Source organism: Populus nigra, chromosome 6, assembly GCF_951802175.1.
Source record: "Populus nigra chromosome 6, ddPopNigr1.1, whole genome shotgun sequence".
Lineage (NCBI taxonomy): Eukaryota > Viridiplantae > Streptophyta > Magnoliopsida > Malpighiales > Salicaceae > Populus > Populus nigra.
The window spans coordinates 12,726,118-12,745,974 of NC_084857.1; the positions used below are offsets into that span (position 1 = coordinate 12,726,118).

The following is a 19,857-nucleotide window of genomic DNA, read 5'->3' on the forward strand; positions in this document are numbered from 1 at the left end:
ATCATAATAGATAATGGATACTTGAATCTCATTAAATAATTTATAAATATTTAAATTTTTTATCCCATAAATAATAAATAAAATATAAATATTAAATAATCAAATCCACGTGTAGAGATTCCTTTACTTTACCTAGTTAAATGGGATATAAAAAAGTGAAAACTCTGTAGCAATAAAAAATGATGTAGGCTTTATGTGCTTTATCGGACCCTACCTCTGTCCCCGTGCTATGGGTTAGCAAGCCCAACGCATGCCGTTGCGCAATATTGCCATACACATTAGACTTTTATATAACCCGTGCTCTTGGGTTAGATATATTTATATTCTATAAAAACAATTACATATATAGGTTTTTTTAATGTATTTATGTAGTTTAAAAATATAAATTCAAATATATTTTTTTATGCATACTTGTAATCAAATAAATAAAAAATTATGAATATGAATAAATAAATAAAAAGTCATTAATAGTTTCTAAAAACAAAACTTGAAAAATCAAGAGACATATGTAAATCAGGATATTTAATCTCGAAAGATAAGATATTTACCCATTTATATTTGTTAAATTTATTTATTAAAATAATTTTTTTATTTAAGCAAATGATAATGAAAATAGAGACACAAATTAAATTGATCGAATAAAATAAAGGGGAAAAAACATCATATAAGGCTATATGTGTTAAAAATATCATCTGAAAATATATTTTTTTCAAAAATAAAGTTCATCCCTTCCAAAGATAAAAAAAAATATAGATGAATTATAAAAACTCTTTAAATCTAAATGCATAACTAAGAAAATAATTGTCATTTAAAATAGACTCTTCAAAACAAAATGAAAAAGAAAATGGGTATTAATTTAAATATAAATTAAAAAAATTAGAGAAAAAAACAAAATCATTAATTTAAAAAAAAATTAGAAAAAAGCAAAGGACATGCATTATTGGGTATGACAAGTCAGGCCAATCCACTAGGCCTATTTTGTCAAGGTCAGTGTGATTGACCTTTAATTTTTTTTTATTTGATTTGCCTAAATTCCTAGCACTGCAATGGTTAAAAAATCGAGACTTGTGTTTTTATGTAAAAATATATTTTTCAACTTATTTTAACTAAAAAATATATAAAATACCGCAGGAACTATGATAAATCTATTTATGACATCAAGAAACCTAAAACATAGCTCAAAAAACTAAAATCAACCAAGTTTAGATATGTTTTTTCATAAACTTTAAGAAGTAAAAAGTAATCTTATATGAAACTCTCATCATTAAATGAAATCATTTGACATAAATATCATCTGTTTTGGTGGTTTAAATAAGTGTAAATGATACTTTTCTCTTTCTACTGTTGGAATTATGTAACCTATCCCTCTCCTCTCAATCAAATACTAAAAAATAATAAAAATGAATTTTTATACCAAAATTGAACTGAAAAAATATTGAAGTGCTGGAATTGTATAACTCGTATGGTTTTTAAAGTTTAAGGACCAGAGTGCATATTTAACAAAATTTATGGTATGCCACCCATGTTTGATGCTTTTTCATCTTGGTCCTTCTTTTTTCAATCCCACTTTTTCATAAGAAATTAGAATGAATTGATTTTCAATTATGATTAAATCATAAAAAAATAAAAATAAAATTAGAGATTATATTGAAAAAACACAAAAATTTGCGTAACCCATTCACATCAACATGTGAGAGAATAATAAACAGTGAAGCTTTACACATTAAAAAAAAAAACCCGTGCCTTCTAGAGTAATACCTAATGAAAACTCAGTCTTCAATATTCTCCCACCAGTAACTTTCTTTTTTAAACAATTAATCGAATTGAAGATTTTTGGTAGATGACATGATTATTAATTATTAATCGTTAACAAATTCATTGTCCGCATTACATAGTGTCTGGCCTCGTAGGGATGACCATATGATATGTTTTTATCGTTTGTTGTAGTGTCTCTATTTGTATTATAAGCATGGGGGGTCACTTTTTAATTTTTAAATTAACAACTTCATAATTACTAAATATTCTATTTTATATAAACAGTGCAGCAGAACATATAACCTGTGAATATTCGGGTTAGCTTGTCTGTATCTCGACTAATCTTACGGGTCCTGAAATTAACGACCATGTAAATCTTTAGTAACTATCATATAACAACCACAGAACTCAAATCTAAAATTATAAAAAAACAAACTTTTTTATCTTAAATTTTTATCATTTTTATCACTTGCTAATATTGTTCAGAGGCTGGGTGTATTTCTTCTTATTATCATACACAGTATGGCATGGACGGTGGACAAAAAGTAGGTGAAAGAGGCCAGCCATGTATATCCAGATTTAACAAGTATAAACCTTCTTATTATCATATGGGGCTTTACTTCAAGACATGGGAATATGCTTTAGAAAAACGAAAAAGGCAGGCTACTTGCATTATTTTTCCCTGTATATATATGACATGAAGTGAAAATAAGTCTTAGAATGCATTTATCATTTGAAAATAAGTCTTAAGTTGTCTAGTGCGTTTGTTTAGTCTTTAATTTTTGCGTTTGCGATGTAAAAAACATAGTTAGATATTTGATAATACATTAAACTGTATTTTAAACCATGAGCCCATAAAAAAATAGGTTTGAAATGCAGTTTGTACAAGTTTTTTTAACCAAGTTTCGTAAAATTCTATTTGTTTTCATGTTTTAAAAGTATTTTTTTTTTAAATTTCAAAATTTTTAATTTTTTCTTTACTTCAAATTAATGTTTTTTTTGTATTTTCAGATCATTTTAATGCGCTAATATTAAAAATAAAAAAATTATTTTGATGCATTTTCAAGTAAAAAACACTTTTAAAAAACAATCACAACTAAATATTTTATATATATTTTTTACCGTGTATAAATCTCAACTATAACTTTTACCCAACACACATATATATATATATATATATATATATATATATATATATATATAATTTTTTTTTAAAACATACTGTTCTTGGGTTGGTGGGATAAGTGCTATCAAGAAGAGGGTGGGAAGGAGGAGAGCTTTGGTATTGGAGAAAATCATATATATATATATATATATAAGCAAAACATATATCTTTTAATTATAATCCTGTACGTATTGGTTCAAAATTAGAATAATATTAATAATCTTACTAATTTATTTATTTATTTGTTTTGTGCTAACTAATAATGAACCAAGGAAACATGATTGACAAAGTAGAGCCCCACCACAACAACAAGAACATGATTTTTCCAAACTCTAATGAGATAATTGCAAGAATATTCTACTTATTATATTTATTAATTAGAACATGACATCGCACCGTCTGCGATGCCATGCCATTGGGATTTCTCTAGCACTTGCACTTCGTCCATTGAACATCTCCACGACTCCACCCCAGTGTTAAATATTTAGCAACCGTTTATTTTTATTTTTTTAAAAAATTATTTATTATTTATTATTTATTTCAATTTTTTTTTAGTATTTTCAAATTATTTTAATGTGTTAATACCAAAAATATTTTTCTTAGAATAAAAAAACACTATTTTAATATATTCTCAAATAAAAAATATTTTAAAAAATAATTTTTTCTATACTTTCAAATCCCCATTAATTTGCTTGAAACAGCAGTTATCTCTCCAGTTTTTTGCATGTAAGCTTCAAATTGATCATTATATACGTGCAGTGATCAATTTGTGACTCGAGAACGAGGAGGCTTGGACAGTAATATTTATCCTTGGTGAGATATGGCTTGCACGGTATGTGTATTGTTTTTTTAAAATGTTTTTTTATTTAAAAATATATTAAAATAATATTTTTATTTTTAATATTAATCTATTAAAACTATTAATATATATATATATATATATTTAATATTTTTCTAAAAACAAAAGCTATCACACTTTTAAACAATCACTTAATCACAAAAAAAATAAAAATACAGAGGTCATTTAAAATGCAGTTGAAATTATATTTTTTAAAAATTTGATTTATTTAGAATTATTTTTTATATATATTTTTAAATAATTTTAATATACTAATATTAAAAATAATTTTTAAATTTTAAAAAATTATTATTATAATACATTTTAAAGCAAAAAAATATTTTAAAAAATAAACATTACCGTATAAAAATAACTTTTACTGTGTAAGAGTTTTTTACGCGCGTGCGTTTTTCTCTCCTTTTCCATTAGACTCATTACCAATTTCATTTACTTTTACTGAACGACAATCATCCCCAAGTAATTATTATCTACTGTTTTTTAAATTATATTTAATTTATATTTTTTATTCAACATTTGTTAGGTGCTATCGTTGCATATAATTATTAATCAACTGAATTTTTTTATTTGAACAAATTAACTATAACTGACCAAATAAATACTTATAGCTGAATGGAAAATTAATTGAAAAAGAAAACAAAAAACGTTTATAAATTAAAGTACAGGTAAGAGAATCTTGACTAGCTCCACCCACATACAGGAAAACAACTAGCCGTCCATCACCATCAAGCATCAACGGCCAAGCGTTGAAAACGGAGGCTTCATTAGTAATTTCAAATCTAAAAATCTCGGACATCATTGTCCAAATTCCAACCCTGTTACTGTTTTGTCACTTTACGGTTCTATTGGTGTTTCATAAAATTTATTTTTTAAAAATTTTAAATCATTTTAATATTGAAAATAAAAAATAAAAAAATTTTATTTTAATATTTTTTAAATAAAAATACTATTCAATAGCTAACACAACAGCAAACGTTTTCCATACGTCAGCATAGTTCGATTTCTCTAAATTACCCTTGAACATTTCCTTTATTCACATCTGCCACGCTAACGTCATACTTTTTTCTCTTGCAGACAAATTTCTCACTACCCAGTTGGTATCCAAAGCAAGCGCTCTCTCTCCACCTCCTTCTTTACTCTCTGTTAGGTTCTCTGCAGCAACTTTTCTTCTTCTTTTAGAGCTCTCTTCTTTTCACATTGAGCCAAACCTTTATGTATTACTGAGTTTTTAGCAAATTATTCTTTTCTTTCTTTCTTTCTTTCTTAAACACTCTCTCTCTGTTGCATCCCCCCCCCCTCCTTTGATCTCATCTCTTAGGCCATTAAAGATCAGTTTTTGTCAAGAATGAAGTCTTCAACTCGGCTTGACTCGGCCATTTTTCAACTCACCCCAACTCGAACCAGGTAATTTGCTCTCTTCCATCACTTTACTTTCTTTGCATGTGGGTGTGGCTAGCTAGCTTGTTCCAGTACCTGTAACAGTTTTGTGTAACTTTTAGTAGTTATATATATATATTATTATTATTACGTTTTATTTCTTTTCGGCAAAATATAACTCACTCAATGCTTGAGTACAGCATAAACCAATTTTCTTTTTTGGGTTTCTGAGTTGATTTCTATATTCATTGGAAACCAATTGCTTCTTTAAAAGCTCTGGTTTTATGAGTAGATGATAAAGCTAATGTTGTATTTCATGTTACCATTTAGCTGCTAATAATTTTCAAATTTTGAAGCTTTACTAGTTAACATTTTAGAGCTTAATTCATTGATTATTGGGTTGTAATTTTGATGGAGAAAATTAACTTGAGTTTTATTGTGTTATTTATCAGGTGTGATTTGATTATATGTGTGAATGGTAAGACAGAGAAAATAGCTTCAGGGTTGGCACAACCATTTCTTGACCACTTGAAAACTGCTCAAGATCAATTGGCCAAGGGGGGCTACTCAATTATTCTTGAGCCTGGAACTGATGCAGCATGGTTCACGAAAGGAACAATTGAGAGGTTCACACTGTTTTCCAATGCTACTCCCCAATTGTTTTTATATATTATTTATTATTGCTGTAGTGGTGGTGGTATTGATCTTTTTTTTTTTAAAAAAAATTCTTAGTTTTGATAAAGAAAATGCGTCTGATTGTTTGTCGCAAAAAAAAGTTTAATTGGGAGTTCGGAATGATCGAGAGTAATGATTATATTTGAACGAGAAATGGTTAAGACAATAATAACATGATAGAGATGATTCCTGTCACTGCTATTGCCAAATGACTATTTTGTGATAGGGGGTTTGAACTTTATGTCACTTGCTGCTTTACTTCATATTTAATAATGTAATTGGTTTGATTTCTTAATCACGATTAGATTTTCAGTTTTATTTCATCAGAGTTAAGTTTTGAGCTTCTCAAGCGTAATTGACGCTAATCTTGGTTTTAAATTGCCTCCAAATTGATGTTGCAAACTAATTTCTTTTCTCTTGTAGGTTTGTTCGCTTTGTGAGTACACCAGAGGTCTTGGAACGAGTTTACAATTTAGAATCTGAGATCTTGCAGATCGAAAAGGGAATTGCAATTCAAAGCAACAATGATATAGGATTGAGCTCGGTAAGTAAAATCCTGAAGTACCTTGTGATGTAAAGTCAGAGTTGAATTCGGTTTTAGTTGTTTTTTTTATTCACAGGTAGAAGATAATCGAGCAAAACCTGCAGAGTGCATTGAAGGTACTAATGCAAAATGATTTTGGCGTTGTGTTCCTCTTTGTATTAAAAACTCTTTTATGGTTGTCTTGTGCTTCTTGTTTTCATAATTTACTCTCTAAACTGGTTTATTTATATCCTTTCTTGTGGGTAGGAGGAGAGGGAACATAATTTCCTTTTCTTCTCTCTTTTGTATCTTTACTTAGTACTCTTTCCTTTTTTAGTTTATTCTTGCTGTTAAGTAGTTGCTTCAATGCTAGTAAAATGTTTGATCAAGTTTTTTATCCTAAGAACTAAATGATTAAGATATAATTGTCTTTCTGTGGTGCTGTTTTTTGTTGGTTTTGGATTATATTGGATGATTTTTGACAGGTAGCAGGCCTCCAACAGATTCTAGTGAGGAAAAAGCCATTGTCCTTTACAAGGTAATAATTGGCCACAAAATAATCCTGATCACATTATGAGTTTTTGGCATTTTCTTTTTCTAATTGCATCCCTTTGCTTCCTGGCAGCCTGGTTCACATCCACCAGAAGGAAATGGGTCGACTGTGCAGGAAGGAAATTCCAAGTATGTATCCTAGTACCTTGAGTAACTGGATAGTGAACAAGAAATTCACAAACTTCATTGCTGTCATGAGTGACAAATAACAAGATTATGATGAAAAAGAAGTCAAAAATTTGGTTTGTCTATACCAGGGTTCAGCTTCTGAAAGTTCTGGAGACACGAAAAACTTCACTGCAGAAAGAGCAGGGCATGGCCTTTGCACGTGCTGTAGCTGCTGGTTTTGACATTGACCACATGGCACATTTAATGTCATTTGCTGAAAGTTTTGGAGCCTTACGCTTGATGTAAGTAGCTTTCTTTATACACATCATTCTCTCTATTTTGTTTTCATGTTGGCCTCAAATTGGTCTGTGGTATATCTATATTTCTTAGAGGATAATCTCTATTGTGGTTTCATTCATCAATGTCAACAGGGATGCTTGTGTAAGATTTATGGAATTATGGAAAAGAAAACATGAAACTGGCCAGTGGGTTGAAATTGAAGCAGCTGAAGCAATGTCTAGCAGGACAGATTTTTCAGCCATGAATGCGTCAGGCATCGATCTTTCTAATACAATCAACAAGCAGTGGCCCGAAACTCCTGATAGTAATAGGAAAGCAGGTGTTGACCCAAATGCAGGTATGAACCTAAAATGTAAGAAGTTCCCTAAAAAAGAAGAGTTACTCTATTATCATTGCCACTCAAATGCATGTCTCGCTATCTGATGGAAATTAAATGTCACGGGGTGTGGGAAAGGAGTGCAACTAATCTGATCTAAGGAACCCACTTAAGGAGTGGAAAACACTAAGAAAAGACCACAACCTTACTATCACCTAAAACAAGCAACTGAATGTAATCTGCCTGGCTGGCTAACTTCAAGGGCTCATGGATATGCATTGTCAAAGATTGGAGGAATTCTACTCCTCAGCAATGCCTCCTCAAATTATCAGAACGTGTATAGGTCTGTGCAAAGATGATACCTTTATTTTATCTTGTGACTTTTAGTTAGATTCCTAAACATGTGGAATGTAGGTTCTGTTTACTTCACTTGAAGTCACTAGTGACCCAGAGTGCTTGATACTGAGCTCATTGCATGCTAGAAGGGAAATGCTATTGTCTTTTTGCTCCTGTGCGTCCTTTTTTTCTTATTTTACAGAAATGTCCTTGTATAAGAATGAAGGTGTGGCTGTTGGGGTCAACATCAATTAGGGTGTTCCAATAGCAGCTAAAAACTAGTTGAACTAAAAGACAGGCCCTCTAGGTTAAGATTTTCTTATAAGCATGCAAGACCATGAATTGTTGAACTTGGAATGTCCTTGTTGTACTTATTTGTGGCATTATATTCCATTTATGTCTTTGTTTTCTTCAAAAATTCAATTGAAGATGATTTTCGACCAATCTGCTAGATGAGAGGCCTCCAATGGATCAACAACCATCACCAGGCCAACAGGAATATTTTCAAGCCCAGTTTCCGCATCCTATGTTCCCTCCCTGGCCCATTCATTCGCCACCTGGAGCAGTGCCTGTCTTTCCAGGGTATCCAATGCAAGGCATTGCTTACTACCAGAATTATCCGGGAAATAACCCAGTTTTTCAGCCACCATATCCATCAGGTGAGGATCCTAGAATCCATGCTGGTCAAAGGATGAGGCAAAGAAGGCATTCTATGGATAGCAACACTGAAACTGAAGCTTGGGAAGTGGATGCTTTGAGAACAGGATCTCAGGATGAGGCAGAATCGGGGAAGGAAACTTCGAGAGGTCGAGGACGAGGGAGGAAGGGAAGTCATTCAGGTAAAAATAAATCAGGCATGGTTGTTATTCGGAACATCAACTACATCACTTCAAAGAGGCAGGACTCATCTGGTAGTGAATCACGATCAGCTTCTGGTTCTGAAAATGACGAGGAAGATGAAATTTTATCAGACACAGCTCCGAATGTGAAGCACAGGAACTCTCTGAGATCCGCAAAAAGGAAGGGAAGCCATACAAAATCTACAGATGAACTGAAATTATCAGATATGGCTGGAACATCTTACGGGAAGGAGGAGGATGGTGGACACTGGAAAGCATTTCAAAATTATTTGCTGAAAGATGCTGATGAAGCTGAACGTGTTGTTGACCAAGGTATGTTTGCAATGGAAAAGAATGTTCGAGCAAAAAGGCGACAAAATACAATGGGTGACGATCCTTTAGTTTTTGATGGACGAGATCCAGTTGATAATCAAGAAGGGGATGTGACAGTTATGCAGAAAATTAGTGGAAACTTGACCCGCATGACTAAGGCATCAAAAGATGAATTGTTGCTATCCATAAAAATGGGTCAGCCTAATGATGATAGAAGGTTGATAAATGGTCAAATGGATCTACAGTCTGCAGAAATAGATGGGAGGAGAGGTCAATATAGGATGAATGCAAATGATGATTTTATAATTCATGGACAAGAAAACAAGTCAGGTTATAGAAGTTTAGCATCAGATCCTCTGGCTGTTAATGGATTTGAGACTGCAAAAAATGATCTAGACAGGAGGTCATCCGTCAACATGGATGATGATTCATACATAGTTTCACTAAGGTCAATGTCACTAGATCAAACTGGAACTGAGGGGAGAAACACAATCGACATGGACTCTGAGTTCCCATCAACAGTTCAGAGGACAGAGAGCTTATCTAACAGGAGCCAAGTCAAATATGAACCGGATGATTTAAGTTTGATGCCTGAGCGTCGGACAGAAAAGGGGTCAATTGGTTATGATCCTGCTTTAGATTATGATATGCAGGCTTCGCTGCATAAGAAAAATAATGAGGCTGTAGCTGGTCAAGGCTCTAAGAAGTCAGACAAGGACCGGAAATCAAAACTCATTCCAGATACTTCAGATAGGAAGAAGCCAGTAGGACCGATAAGGAAAGGAAAGCCTTCGAAGTTGAGTCCTTTGGATGAAGCAAAGGCACGTGCTGAGAGGCTAAGAACATTTAAAGCTGATCTCCAGAAAATGAAGAAAGAGAAGGTACTTTCCCTTGTCCTTTTAATGAGCATTCAACTCAACATTATAAGTTGGAAAACTTACTGCAGAGTGGGGTATTGATCTTGGCTCCTACCTGTGTACTTTGTATTACCATATGCACGGGTTAAATTGTATCTTCCCATTGGGGATGATTTGTCTCCTTTACCTGCTAGCTTCATTAGGAGTTATCCTCAGATTTGGAATTTCTTCTCTTTTCTTTTCAGGAAGAAGAAGAGATTAAACGACTGGAAGCTTTGAAGTTAGAGAGACAAAAGAGGATTGCTGCCAGAGGCAGTTCCACTACTGCTCAGTCAGCATCACAGCGAACCAGTAAACAATTGCCAATAAAGCTTTCGCCAGGCTCTCAAAGAGGATCAAAATTCAGTGATTCAGAGCCGGGATCCTCATCGCCTCTACAAAGGTTCTCCATCAAAACTGTTTCTACAGGATCGGGTGATTCTCAGAAAGTCTCTAGGTCCAGCAAATTGAGCACTGGAACAACTAGCACAGTTGGAAATAGGTTAACTCAGTCAGTATCATCATTGTCTGAACCAAAGAAAGAGAACGGTGGTGTGACACCTGATTCAAAGGCATCCGTGGCCAGGATTAGGAGGTTATCAGAGCCAAAAATAAGTAGCAGCAATCATACTTCTTCAATCAAACCACGAAACACTGAATCAGTATCAAAGCCAAAATTATCCAGTGGGGCTGACAGCAAGAAAATATCTGTACTGATGAACCATGATAAAAGCAAGGTGGCATCTCTTCCAGAACTGAAAACTAAAACCACTAAAGGACATGATGTTGTGTCTGGCAATTCAGCAGCAAAAGAAATTCCACAGAAGATGAACAAAAGTAAGTCTATTTCAACTTCTAAAAGCACTGAATTGAAACAGAATGGCAACAAAATTTCACATCATAGTGATGGGGATGACAACCCAATAATTGAGAAAACTGTTGTGCTTGAGTGTGAGAAGCCCACCATTCCCTCTGTACACGCATCAGAACAGAATATAGAAGTACAAGATGGACACTCTAATAACTATAAAATACCGGAGAAAACAGAGACTCTGGTGGATTATGCTAATTTTCGAGGGCCAGTTTCACCATTTACCATGGATGGGATTGATAGAAACCACACTGAGCATCAATTACCAAAGCACCCCGGGGTTCATGAGGTAAGTGAGTGAGAACTAGAAATGTTTATGGCTGCTTTTACTGTAGTTTATGTGAACTTGTACGGATGTGCTTTACACCTAAAAGAATTGGCATGTAAGATTGATCTTGCTGTTTTAAGACTTAGATTATGTAGGCAGTGGTTTTAAAATGACCATAGTAGCATAAAATCGGAAGTATTTCATTTTCTTTTTGACAGTGTTGGAAATTTGTTTCATGAGTTGATTTTTATTATGTAACATCTTCTGCTCTCAGGCTGCTTCTGAGCATGCAAGTCATGCAGAGAAAGAATTACCAAAGCTTTCAAGCACTCATATTGCTGAGAAGCCCTACCCTGCCCCTTATGCTCGGGTCTCTTTTATGGAAGATCCTTGTACTGAAAATTCTGAACATGGCAAAGCAACTCCAATAAGCTTACAGACACATTCAGCAGGTGCAGAGACCATTACAGCTCATGTATTTGATTTAAAAAGCTTGAAACTAGAACAGATCCCGGAAGCATTGGAGAAGCCTCAGACAAAGGAATCATCTAAAGGGTTTAGACGATTGCTGAAGTTTGGAAGAAAGAGCCAAACTGCAGGTGAACGTAATGTAGAATTGGATAATGTTAGTTTGAATGGTTCTGAGATGGATGATAACGCCTCTTTTTCTAGTGAAGGTAAAGGCACTATACTTTTGCCCCCTGCTTTTATTCAATAGTCAAATCTGGAGTTCCTTCCATTGCTTATTAGTTCCACTGAATGTGACTATCCAGGAAAAGTTTAAATTTCAGTAAACAAATGGCCTAGAATCTTGAAATGCTTACAGCCAAGTCTAGTTTGAAAGAAACATATTTCATTCTTCTAAATAAAAAATCATTGCATCAACTTCTATATTGTCTTTGATATCTGAAATCACGCAAAAAATTTATGTGCGAACAGGAACCTGTGTGCATGTTATACATCTGTACTTTATTGAGTTTAATTTTTTGGTCGGCAAAGTGAATATCTTGAAGAAATACTTTGCAAACAGAGTAATACCAGAAATATCATAACAGTAACACAAATTGGGTATTCTCTAATTTTACCATCTGAGGCCGTGTCTCTTGTCAGTATAATTTATAAAACATTCATATTGCAAACCACAGGTTGTGTTAATTGATTGACTATACAATGATGATGGTTAGAACTAACTAGTCTCAAGGATGAGTTTTATGGAGATAATAAATTTAAGCGAAAGCCTTGATCATTATTAGTCGTATGTACTTTCCACAAACTGACTATCAATTTTTGGTTGTTGCACCAGTTCATACATTGAAGAATCTAATCTCTCAAGATGAGACCCCTACTGCTGGCCCCAATCAAAAGAGTAAGCTCTCCTATGTTTTCACCAAACTCATCATAGTTTACACTCTTGTTCATAGATTTAGTTGTCACTAAGATGAAAAAACTTGGTTGCAGCTTCTCGCCATTTCTCATTGTTATCTCCCTTCCGAAGCAAGTCAGGTGAAAAGAAGATGACTACTTGATAGCTGATATGTGGATGTACCGAAGCAGAAAGATGGTATTGTTTTGCACCATTGTGGTTGTGCTTTGTTGATTTTCCTGTCTTGTAATTTAAAAGAAAGGTATGTTAAGTACATTATGTATATCGGTCAGTGTACATTCACTTTCAATTTCCGAAGCTCGTTTGATGTATTAGGTTGTTGACTCGTTGCTCCCCTTCTTATTGATTGAAGTATGATAATGTTCATAGATTGATACAACAAGTCTTCACATGGCTCACTAGGAATAGGATATCTTGGATTCTTAATGATTTCCTTAAATCCGAACAAGTTTTGGGAGGAATGACCCATCTTGGATTCGTATGCTTGTCCAAATTAAGGTGTGGACCAAGAAGCAATGCATACTTCTGTGGAATCTGCACCTCTTGGCATCTGGTTAATTTTGTACGCAACGTTAAAAACTTACTTGACTGAATCAAACGTGGAAATTTGATGTTGTCCCACATTTTAGCCGAACAACAAATACTTTGGAGTTTCAATGTCAGTAAAATTCGAAATTACAGCTCAGTCTATCACATGCTATAGGTCCTATGCCATGGCAGAATGGGAAATGACAAGGTGGCTATTGCGTTATCATACAACGCTAAAACAGTATTTTTCTGCAATTGAAAACTTTTTATATTCCTATGGCTTCAAAGAGTTCACTGCATACATGCCTGCCAGATCAAGACTCTGGAGAAAACAAACATGTATTAATCAAAGCGAATAACAATGCATGAAATGTTGCTTTTGCTCATTCTAGTTAGAGCCTCCTTTGCCAGACACTCGGCAGCTTCCTGGGGATCCTCCAAGTGTCCGATGAGATTTACTGCTTCTTGATTATTCATAGCCTGGATAAATATCAGGGAATTTAAGGGAATCTCTGTAAGTATGTGAGAGGTACTGGGACAGATGGACTGTATGTTATGGTAATTAGATGCATCTTACCTCCCATATGCCAGTGCTTCCTATGATGACAAACTCAGTATCAGAGTCAATCCTTTCAGCGCCAACAAGAAGCTCAGAGCCTTTAGATTGCTTGGTGCTTGCTGCGTTGCTGGATTTCCATGATAATATGCGTCCTAGATGCACATAATAGCACCCGGTATCAGATTACGGAGGTACATAAATCACTATTAGATTGCTTTTCTATTGCTTGGAGGCTCCCATGCCATCAAGGTTTTTTTTTCCTACTGGACAACAAAACACTTTTGTAACTTTATGGGGAAACAATGTAGAGTGAGCAGCTTATTAAAATTTTCCGTGGCACCACTCCAGCAACTAAATATAATTGATTCTAACATGCATTTTACTTTTTTGAAAAACCAAAATCTGAAAATCACTCGGACAACGGTGTCTCGTCAGAATTTAATAGCAAACACATCGACTCCAAAGTAAAAAGACTGGAGTAGAGCGTGCTCCATACCGGAAAGGAGCCTATGAGACCAAAGCCTTTTGGCTGTTCGCTGGTGCTTGCTTTTCATCTGATGAGCCACACCGTCTCTGCACACTACAACTCTAAAGTCACCCATGTTGGCCGTCAAAAGTTTCTCTCTGTTGAACACTATAACAGATGCTGAACCTGCTTTCCATGTTTCATCTGACTTCTGTGTCTCCCTGATCTTTGCTCTTGCAGCAAGATAGGCTTTTCTCATCATCTCCTTACTCTTTCTCCTTATCTGAGAATGCAAGCCACCTTGTAAGTAATGCTACGTAGCTATAGAAGAAGATTTGAGAGTGAAACAAGTAGATCTCATGTATTCTTTTAAGATTACAATTATATGCATAATGACTCTGCTTTGCAGATTTATTGGTTGTCTTTCTTAAATGACAAAATTGTAAAGGAGAAGTTTCCATGCTTTTTCCCTTGCACGCTATTGCACAGGAAAATGATCTGCATCTTTTCTTTTGGCCATAATTTTAGCTGTGAAGGTCAATGCATTAGCATAGCTTCCAAGTCAGTGATTGATATTTTTTTTTATGTTTCTTGTACTACGATTTATGTGCCCGAAAGAAAGCATGAGAAAGAGGAAGCATTTGGGGCAGTCTTGATTACCTCCTTGGGGTTCCTATCAAGCAGGTGGGATTGCAGATACTTGATGACTCCATGTCCAATTTGTGCATCTGAAATTCCGAAGAACCACAACTCTAGCTCCTCTATTTGCTCTCTTTGAACCACAACACGGTCAGAGTCTGACTCATCTGCACCACCTTTAAATGACTGATCCTCCACAACATGATATCCATGAGATATTGGCATCATCCATGAAGCCTTCTTAGCCATATGAGCCGTTCTTTTCTTTTGCCCATTTCCAAGGAGAAAGCGCTTTAGCCGAAATGCCTGGCAAATTTAAACAAGCGCATTAATAAAATGACCATGGTGATATAATTGACTTTCAATGGCAAACTTCGACATCTCAAGCCTACCAATACCAAAAGACTGCTTTTGCACACTTTGCCTTTCCTCGACAAAGTTTCAAAATCTTAGAAATACAAAAATCATTGTTAGACAAGCAAATGTTTGTGGATTATGATCATAGCAGTCCTTGAATCTTTTTTTATTATTTGATACTGTTTTCTTGTGGAATTGTAGCCATAAACACAACAAGAAATCTACAAGTCACTCTTAATTTGGTTGTTCAAGAACGCGAGATGAGATGATTATACACTGCCCGTCCTGTTGAATATGATCCTCATGAAGTGAAAAATAAATCAAAATGGAAATGATACATAGCATGTGGAACGTGTAAGAACTACAGAGCAATCAAGAATTCCACTACCCCTTGTTCATTTCTCACAACCTTTTGAATGTCAAGAACTGCTAAGAAATATGAAAACATCAAAATGAAACTTGTAGGCATACCTTGAGCTTTACATGATCTTTGAGTCCCATGTTTCTCCCTGATATTGATGATAGCTAGAGACCCTTTAAGAATACCCTTGAATATGTAGTATTTGAAGGGCAAGATAGAGTATAAGCAAATCAAAAGGGATTTTTTTTTTTGGAAATGGCAAGAAAGGGGGAAGGGAGGGAGTGGCTGGCTAGTCTTGCTTGGCAGAGGAAAAGCTTTTAGTGTTTGCTTTGGAAATGTATCGAAAGAAAAGTTTGAAGCCAGTCATCAGCCGGTTTGGAACTTGTTTTTCGAACCCTGTCAATTCATAGGATTAAATGAATCTTTTTTCTGAAAAATATTTTGAGGATATTAATTTAAATTTTAAATATAATTTAATTTATAAAAAAATATAAAAATAAAGTAGACCGAGACACTTTAGTTTACTTTAATAATTTCAAAAGAAATTAATATTAAAAGATATATTTTAAAAAATACTAAGATATTAACAAAAATCCTATTTTTACTTTTCTCTCTTGTATGCTTTTTTTTTTCCCTTTCAAAAACTATTAACAGCGCAATATCTTTCTGTTTTTTTTTTTTTTTTTTTTTTTCTTATTTGGCAACAATCATTGTCAAGATATTCTTGCTCCTCGTCAATTGCTATTGTTAGGTCAATGTAATAAATGGGGGGGAATTAATGGGCTTTGAATTTATCCGTTGAAGAAAAGTATGCCCGATAATAGCCGTTTTATAATTTTTGTTATTTGGGCTATGGCTTGTTTGATATTTATTTAAAAATGTATTGAAATAATAATTATTTTTAAAAAAATTTAATTTTAATATCAGTAAGAAATAATTTAAAATAAAAAAATATTTTAAAAAAAAATACTTAAAAAATACAAAAATAAACAAGATATTAAAGTTATAATAATATTCACCTCACTGGAGGGTGGAGGCGACTCTTGATCAGTTTGCTTGGGAAGATAAAATACTAAATACTCTGTCCATTTCAAATTTCAAACTTCAAACAGACTTGCAATTAGTCTTTAATTTTGTTATCCCATTAATGGCGTGGATGAGGTTTCGAAAAGGATGGCAAGAATTATAAGGTTGTCACAGTGGGTGGTGGTTTAAAGTATTTTTTATTTAAAAATATATTAAAATATTTTTTTTTTAATTTTTAAAAATTATTTTTGATATCAGCATATTAACATAATTTGAAACATAAAAAAAAATTATTTTAAATAAAAAAATTTAAAAATTTTAAAAACACGGTTTACACCGCATTTCCAAACCCATCATAAATTAGCGTCTATGCACGTTTTTGGACCGGCTAAAATGACTGTATCTTAACTAGGTTAAAAATCTACATAGGAACTAATTACTTTTGTCAAGTGTGTTAATCATATAATTAAGGAAAAACCTCGTTCATTGATTTTATTCTCCAAGACTTGAAAAGAGGGTTAGGCGTGCATGTCTTCAATTAAATCTTTTTTATGACTTCTCTTTAGGCTTCTGTGGTGAGCTGTAAATTTAGGGCACGGCCACCTTTGTTGTTCCAGCCATGATTTCAGCCTCACTAAAACAAGGCTAGGTGAACTAGTAAATTGTCATCATCATTAAATCCCATGCCTGTACTCCTTTTCTGTTCTATTATATTTAGCGTAAACTAAATGAGGTGGTTTTTATTTCACATCGCCTCGTAAAATACTTTTTATTTTAATAGTATATATTTTTTCTTCTAAATATATATATATATATATATATTTTTTTTTTAATTTCATATTTTATATGATTTGTTTTATATATAATTAACTTAGTTTTATATCACATATCACGAGTTTGACAGATTATCTCGGTTGACTCAAGTTATTTTTTTTATCCTTTTAAATTGATATTTTTTTTCAATTTTATCATTCAATATTGAGTTAATTGAAAATTAGATTCCATGATGTATTTAGTTTATTTTCTATGAGGTTATCTCGAACTCATGACTCAGTTTACAGGTTTGGCAAATTAACCTAGTTGACTTGATTTTTTTTTAAATTCATCCTTTAACATGGAGTTGCTTATAAAATAGTCTTATTTTGATTTACTTTCTATAAAATTATTCTATTTTTATGACTCGGATCACGTTTTTTACGGGTTAACCCGAGTAGACTCAAGTTGTTTTATTGTGTTTTTCTTTAGATTGATTTTTTAAAAAACTTTCAATCTCCAACAATGAGTTTATTGAACATTAGGCTTTATAATTTGTTTTTAATTTGTTTTCTATGAAGTTATCATAATCTCATGATATTAGTCGTGAGTTTGACAAGTTAACCCGGGTTGATTAAGGTTATTTTTTATTTACTTTTTATGAAGTTATTTCGATTTTATGACCCAAGTCACAATTTTGATAGGTTAACTCAGGCCAAGTTTCTTTGTTATTTTTTAATTTTTTTAAAAATTCATTCTTCAACATTGGATTGATTAAAAATCGAGCTTCATAATTTATTTCGATTTGTTTTATATGATGTTATCATAATCATGTGATCTAGCTCAATGATTTAATAAATTAGCCCAAATCAATTCAATATATTATTGTTTCAAGCCGATCAGGTTACATTGAGTCAATATTCACATAATTTATTTTTTTCTTACTAGAAAAACATTAACAATACTCATATTTTTTTATATATATATTAAAAAAATTAATTTTTTTACATGTCACAGGCCAACAATTTAGTCGGGACTAAAGGAAGGCAATCCATGCCAATGCTTGCCGGCAAATAGCATGCCAGACCCATCTCCAAGGCGGTGCAAAAAATGGATATGCAAGATATTTGATTAATTATCTGGAAATGAATGATATCTTTTTCATAACTCCAATATTCTTGTGAATTGTGCTAAGTAAGAAATAAATATGTTATCTCTTTAAGAGATCAATCATAAAACTTTATACCATAATCTCACATTAAAGAAATATTCTTCTTGTCACTTAACTAAATCCTTAGATTCACCATTTAATCTAAAAATTATCAGAAGATATGTGACATATCAACTCTAGTTCGTGACCATTTCTTATACATGAATGGCTATAAAAATAATTGATAGTCCTAAACAAGGATGGTGAAGATGTCTAGTTTCAATTTATTTATTTATCTCAGTTGATTATTCTTATATATATATAGAAACTGACTAGGCTTGATCATGTCAGATATTTGTAATAATTAGGCTTGAAAATATAAAAACTTATATAAAAAGGGCAAACTTCAAAATTATATAGATAGTTTCAATGTTACTGAAGAACAGTTTTTTATATTAATTTTATTCTCAGATTTTTAATGATTTTTAAGTAAGGACTTTCATCAAATTTTTAAGGCTTTCCATCCCTATTCTCTCCAAAATCATACATCTTTTATATAATCAATGATAGGGGTAAGAAAAAAACCAATTACAATTTTGAAAAAATCGACCAGTTTGGTTTTGGTTTTATAAGTCTAAAACCAAAAAAACCGAACCAAACTGAAATCGAAAAAAACCAGAAAAAAACCAAGTCAAACAAAAAAAAAAAACAGAAAAAGCCCGAGCCAAACCAGAAAAAACCAAAAAAGCCTAAGCCAAATAAGAAAAAACCGAGCCAAACCAGTTTGAACAGGTTTTTCTTCTAAAAAACCTAACTAAACCGAAACTGGTCGGTCTGAACTGGTTTCAGTTTTTTTTAATTTTAATTTGGTTATTTTTTTTGATAAAAATTAAATTAAATCGAAAATAATTATCTCTAATAAATAACGTTATTTTATAGGGATTTAATTAATGTATTCTAAAAAAAAATACTCATTTGAAAAATCAAAATAATTTATGCCTTCTTAACAGGCTCCCAAGTTGAAATCATTTTGATAGGGTCTAATTCTTAACTGCTTCATTCAGGTTTATCTAGTATTATAGCGGTAATTTTAAATATTTTTTATTTAGAAATATATTAAAATAATTTTTTTTATTTTTAAAAAATTATTTTTGATATTAACAAATCAAAACCATTTAAGAATATAAATTTTTTTTTTATTTCAAATAATGTTTTTTAAATTTAAAGAAATACGATTAACAGTGTCCGGAACAGACTTCTTAATTGACATGTTTATATTCGAACTTGTTCTAGAAGGAACCTAACAAGGCCCGGCCCTAAATTATTAACAAATCAACTACCATATAGCGGGGCCCAATAGGTAAGGACAGCTTCAAAACCTAAGCCCTAAGCTAAGGGCAGCTCAATAAGTAAGGCCCACCCTCAACTTAGCCCAAGTTTCATTCACCTTCAAATTATTATTAT

The 19,857-nt window shown here is 32.7% G+C and overlaps 2 protein-coding genes across 3 annotated transcripts; one reads left to right on the forward strand and one right to left on the reverse strand.

Annotated features, from left to right (window-relative positions):
* The first annotated feature begins 4,853 nt into the window (after positions 1 to 4,853).
* On the forward strand, positions 4,854 to 12,936 carry LOC133697682 (COP1-interacting protein 7-like). Of its 2 annotated transcripts, none has more exons than XM_062120405.1 (13): positions 4,854 to 5,180; positions 5,606 to 5,779; positions 6,252 to 6,372; positions 6,449 to 6,488; positions 6,837 to 6,889; positions 6,977 to 7,032; positions 7,161 to 7,313; positions 7,443 to 7,663; positions 8,416 to 10,016; positions 10,238 to 11,191; positions 11,445 to 11,847; positions 12,474 to 12,536; positions 12,629 to 12,936. In XM_062120405.1, the coding sequence occupies exons 1-13, from the start codon at positions 5,122 to 5,124 to the stop codon at positions 12,694 to 12,696; spliced, it is 3,966 nt and encodes a 1,321-aa protein (XP_061976389.1). In that variant the 5' UTR covers positions 4,854 to 5,121; the 3' UTR covers positions 12,697 to 12,936. The 2 variants fall into 2 exon arrangements, with proteins under 2 accessions (XP_061976389.1, XP_061976390.1); XM_062120406.1 differs by having other exon boundaries at positions 4,855 to 5,180; positions 7,443 to 7,648.
* A 213-nt stretch (positions 12,937 to 13,149) lies between these two features.
* Positions 13,150 to 15,884, reverse strand: LOC133697683 (putative protein phosphatase 2C-like protein 44). The gene is made up of 5 exons (XM_062120407.1): positions 15,575 to 15,884; positions 14,768 to 15,052; positions 14,138 to 14,390; positions 13,660 to 13,793; positions 13,150 to 13,562 (listed from the first exon to the last, which is right to left on the reverse strand). Exons 1-5 carry the CDS (start codon positions 15,602 to 15,604, stop codon positions 13,425 to 13,427), a joined length of 840 nt encoding a protein of 279 aa, XP_061976391.1. The 5' UTR covers positions 15,605 to 15,884; the 3' UTR covers positions 13,150 to 13,424.
* Positions 15,885 to 19,857: the final 3,973 nt, after the last annotated feature.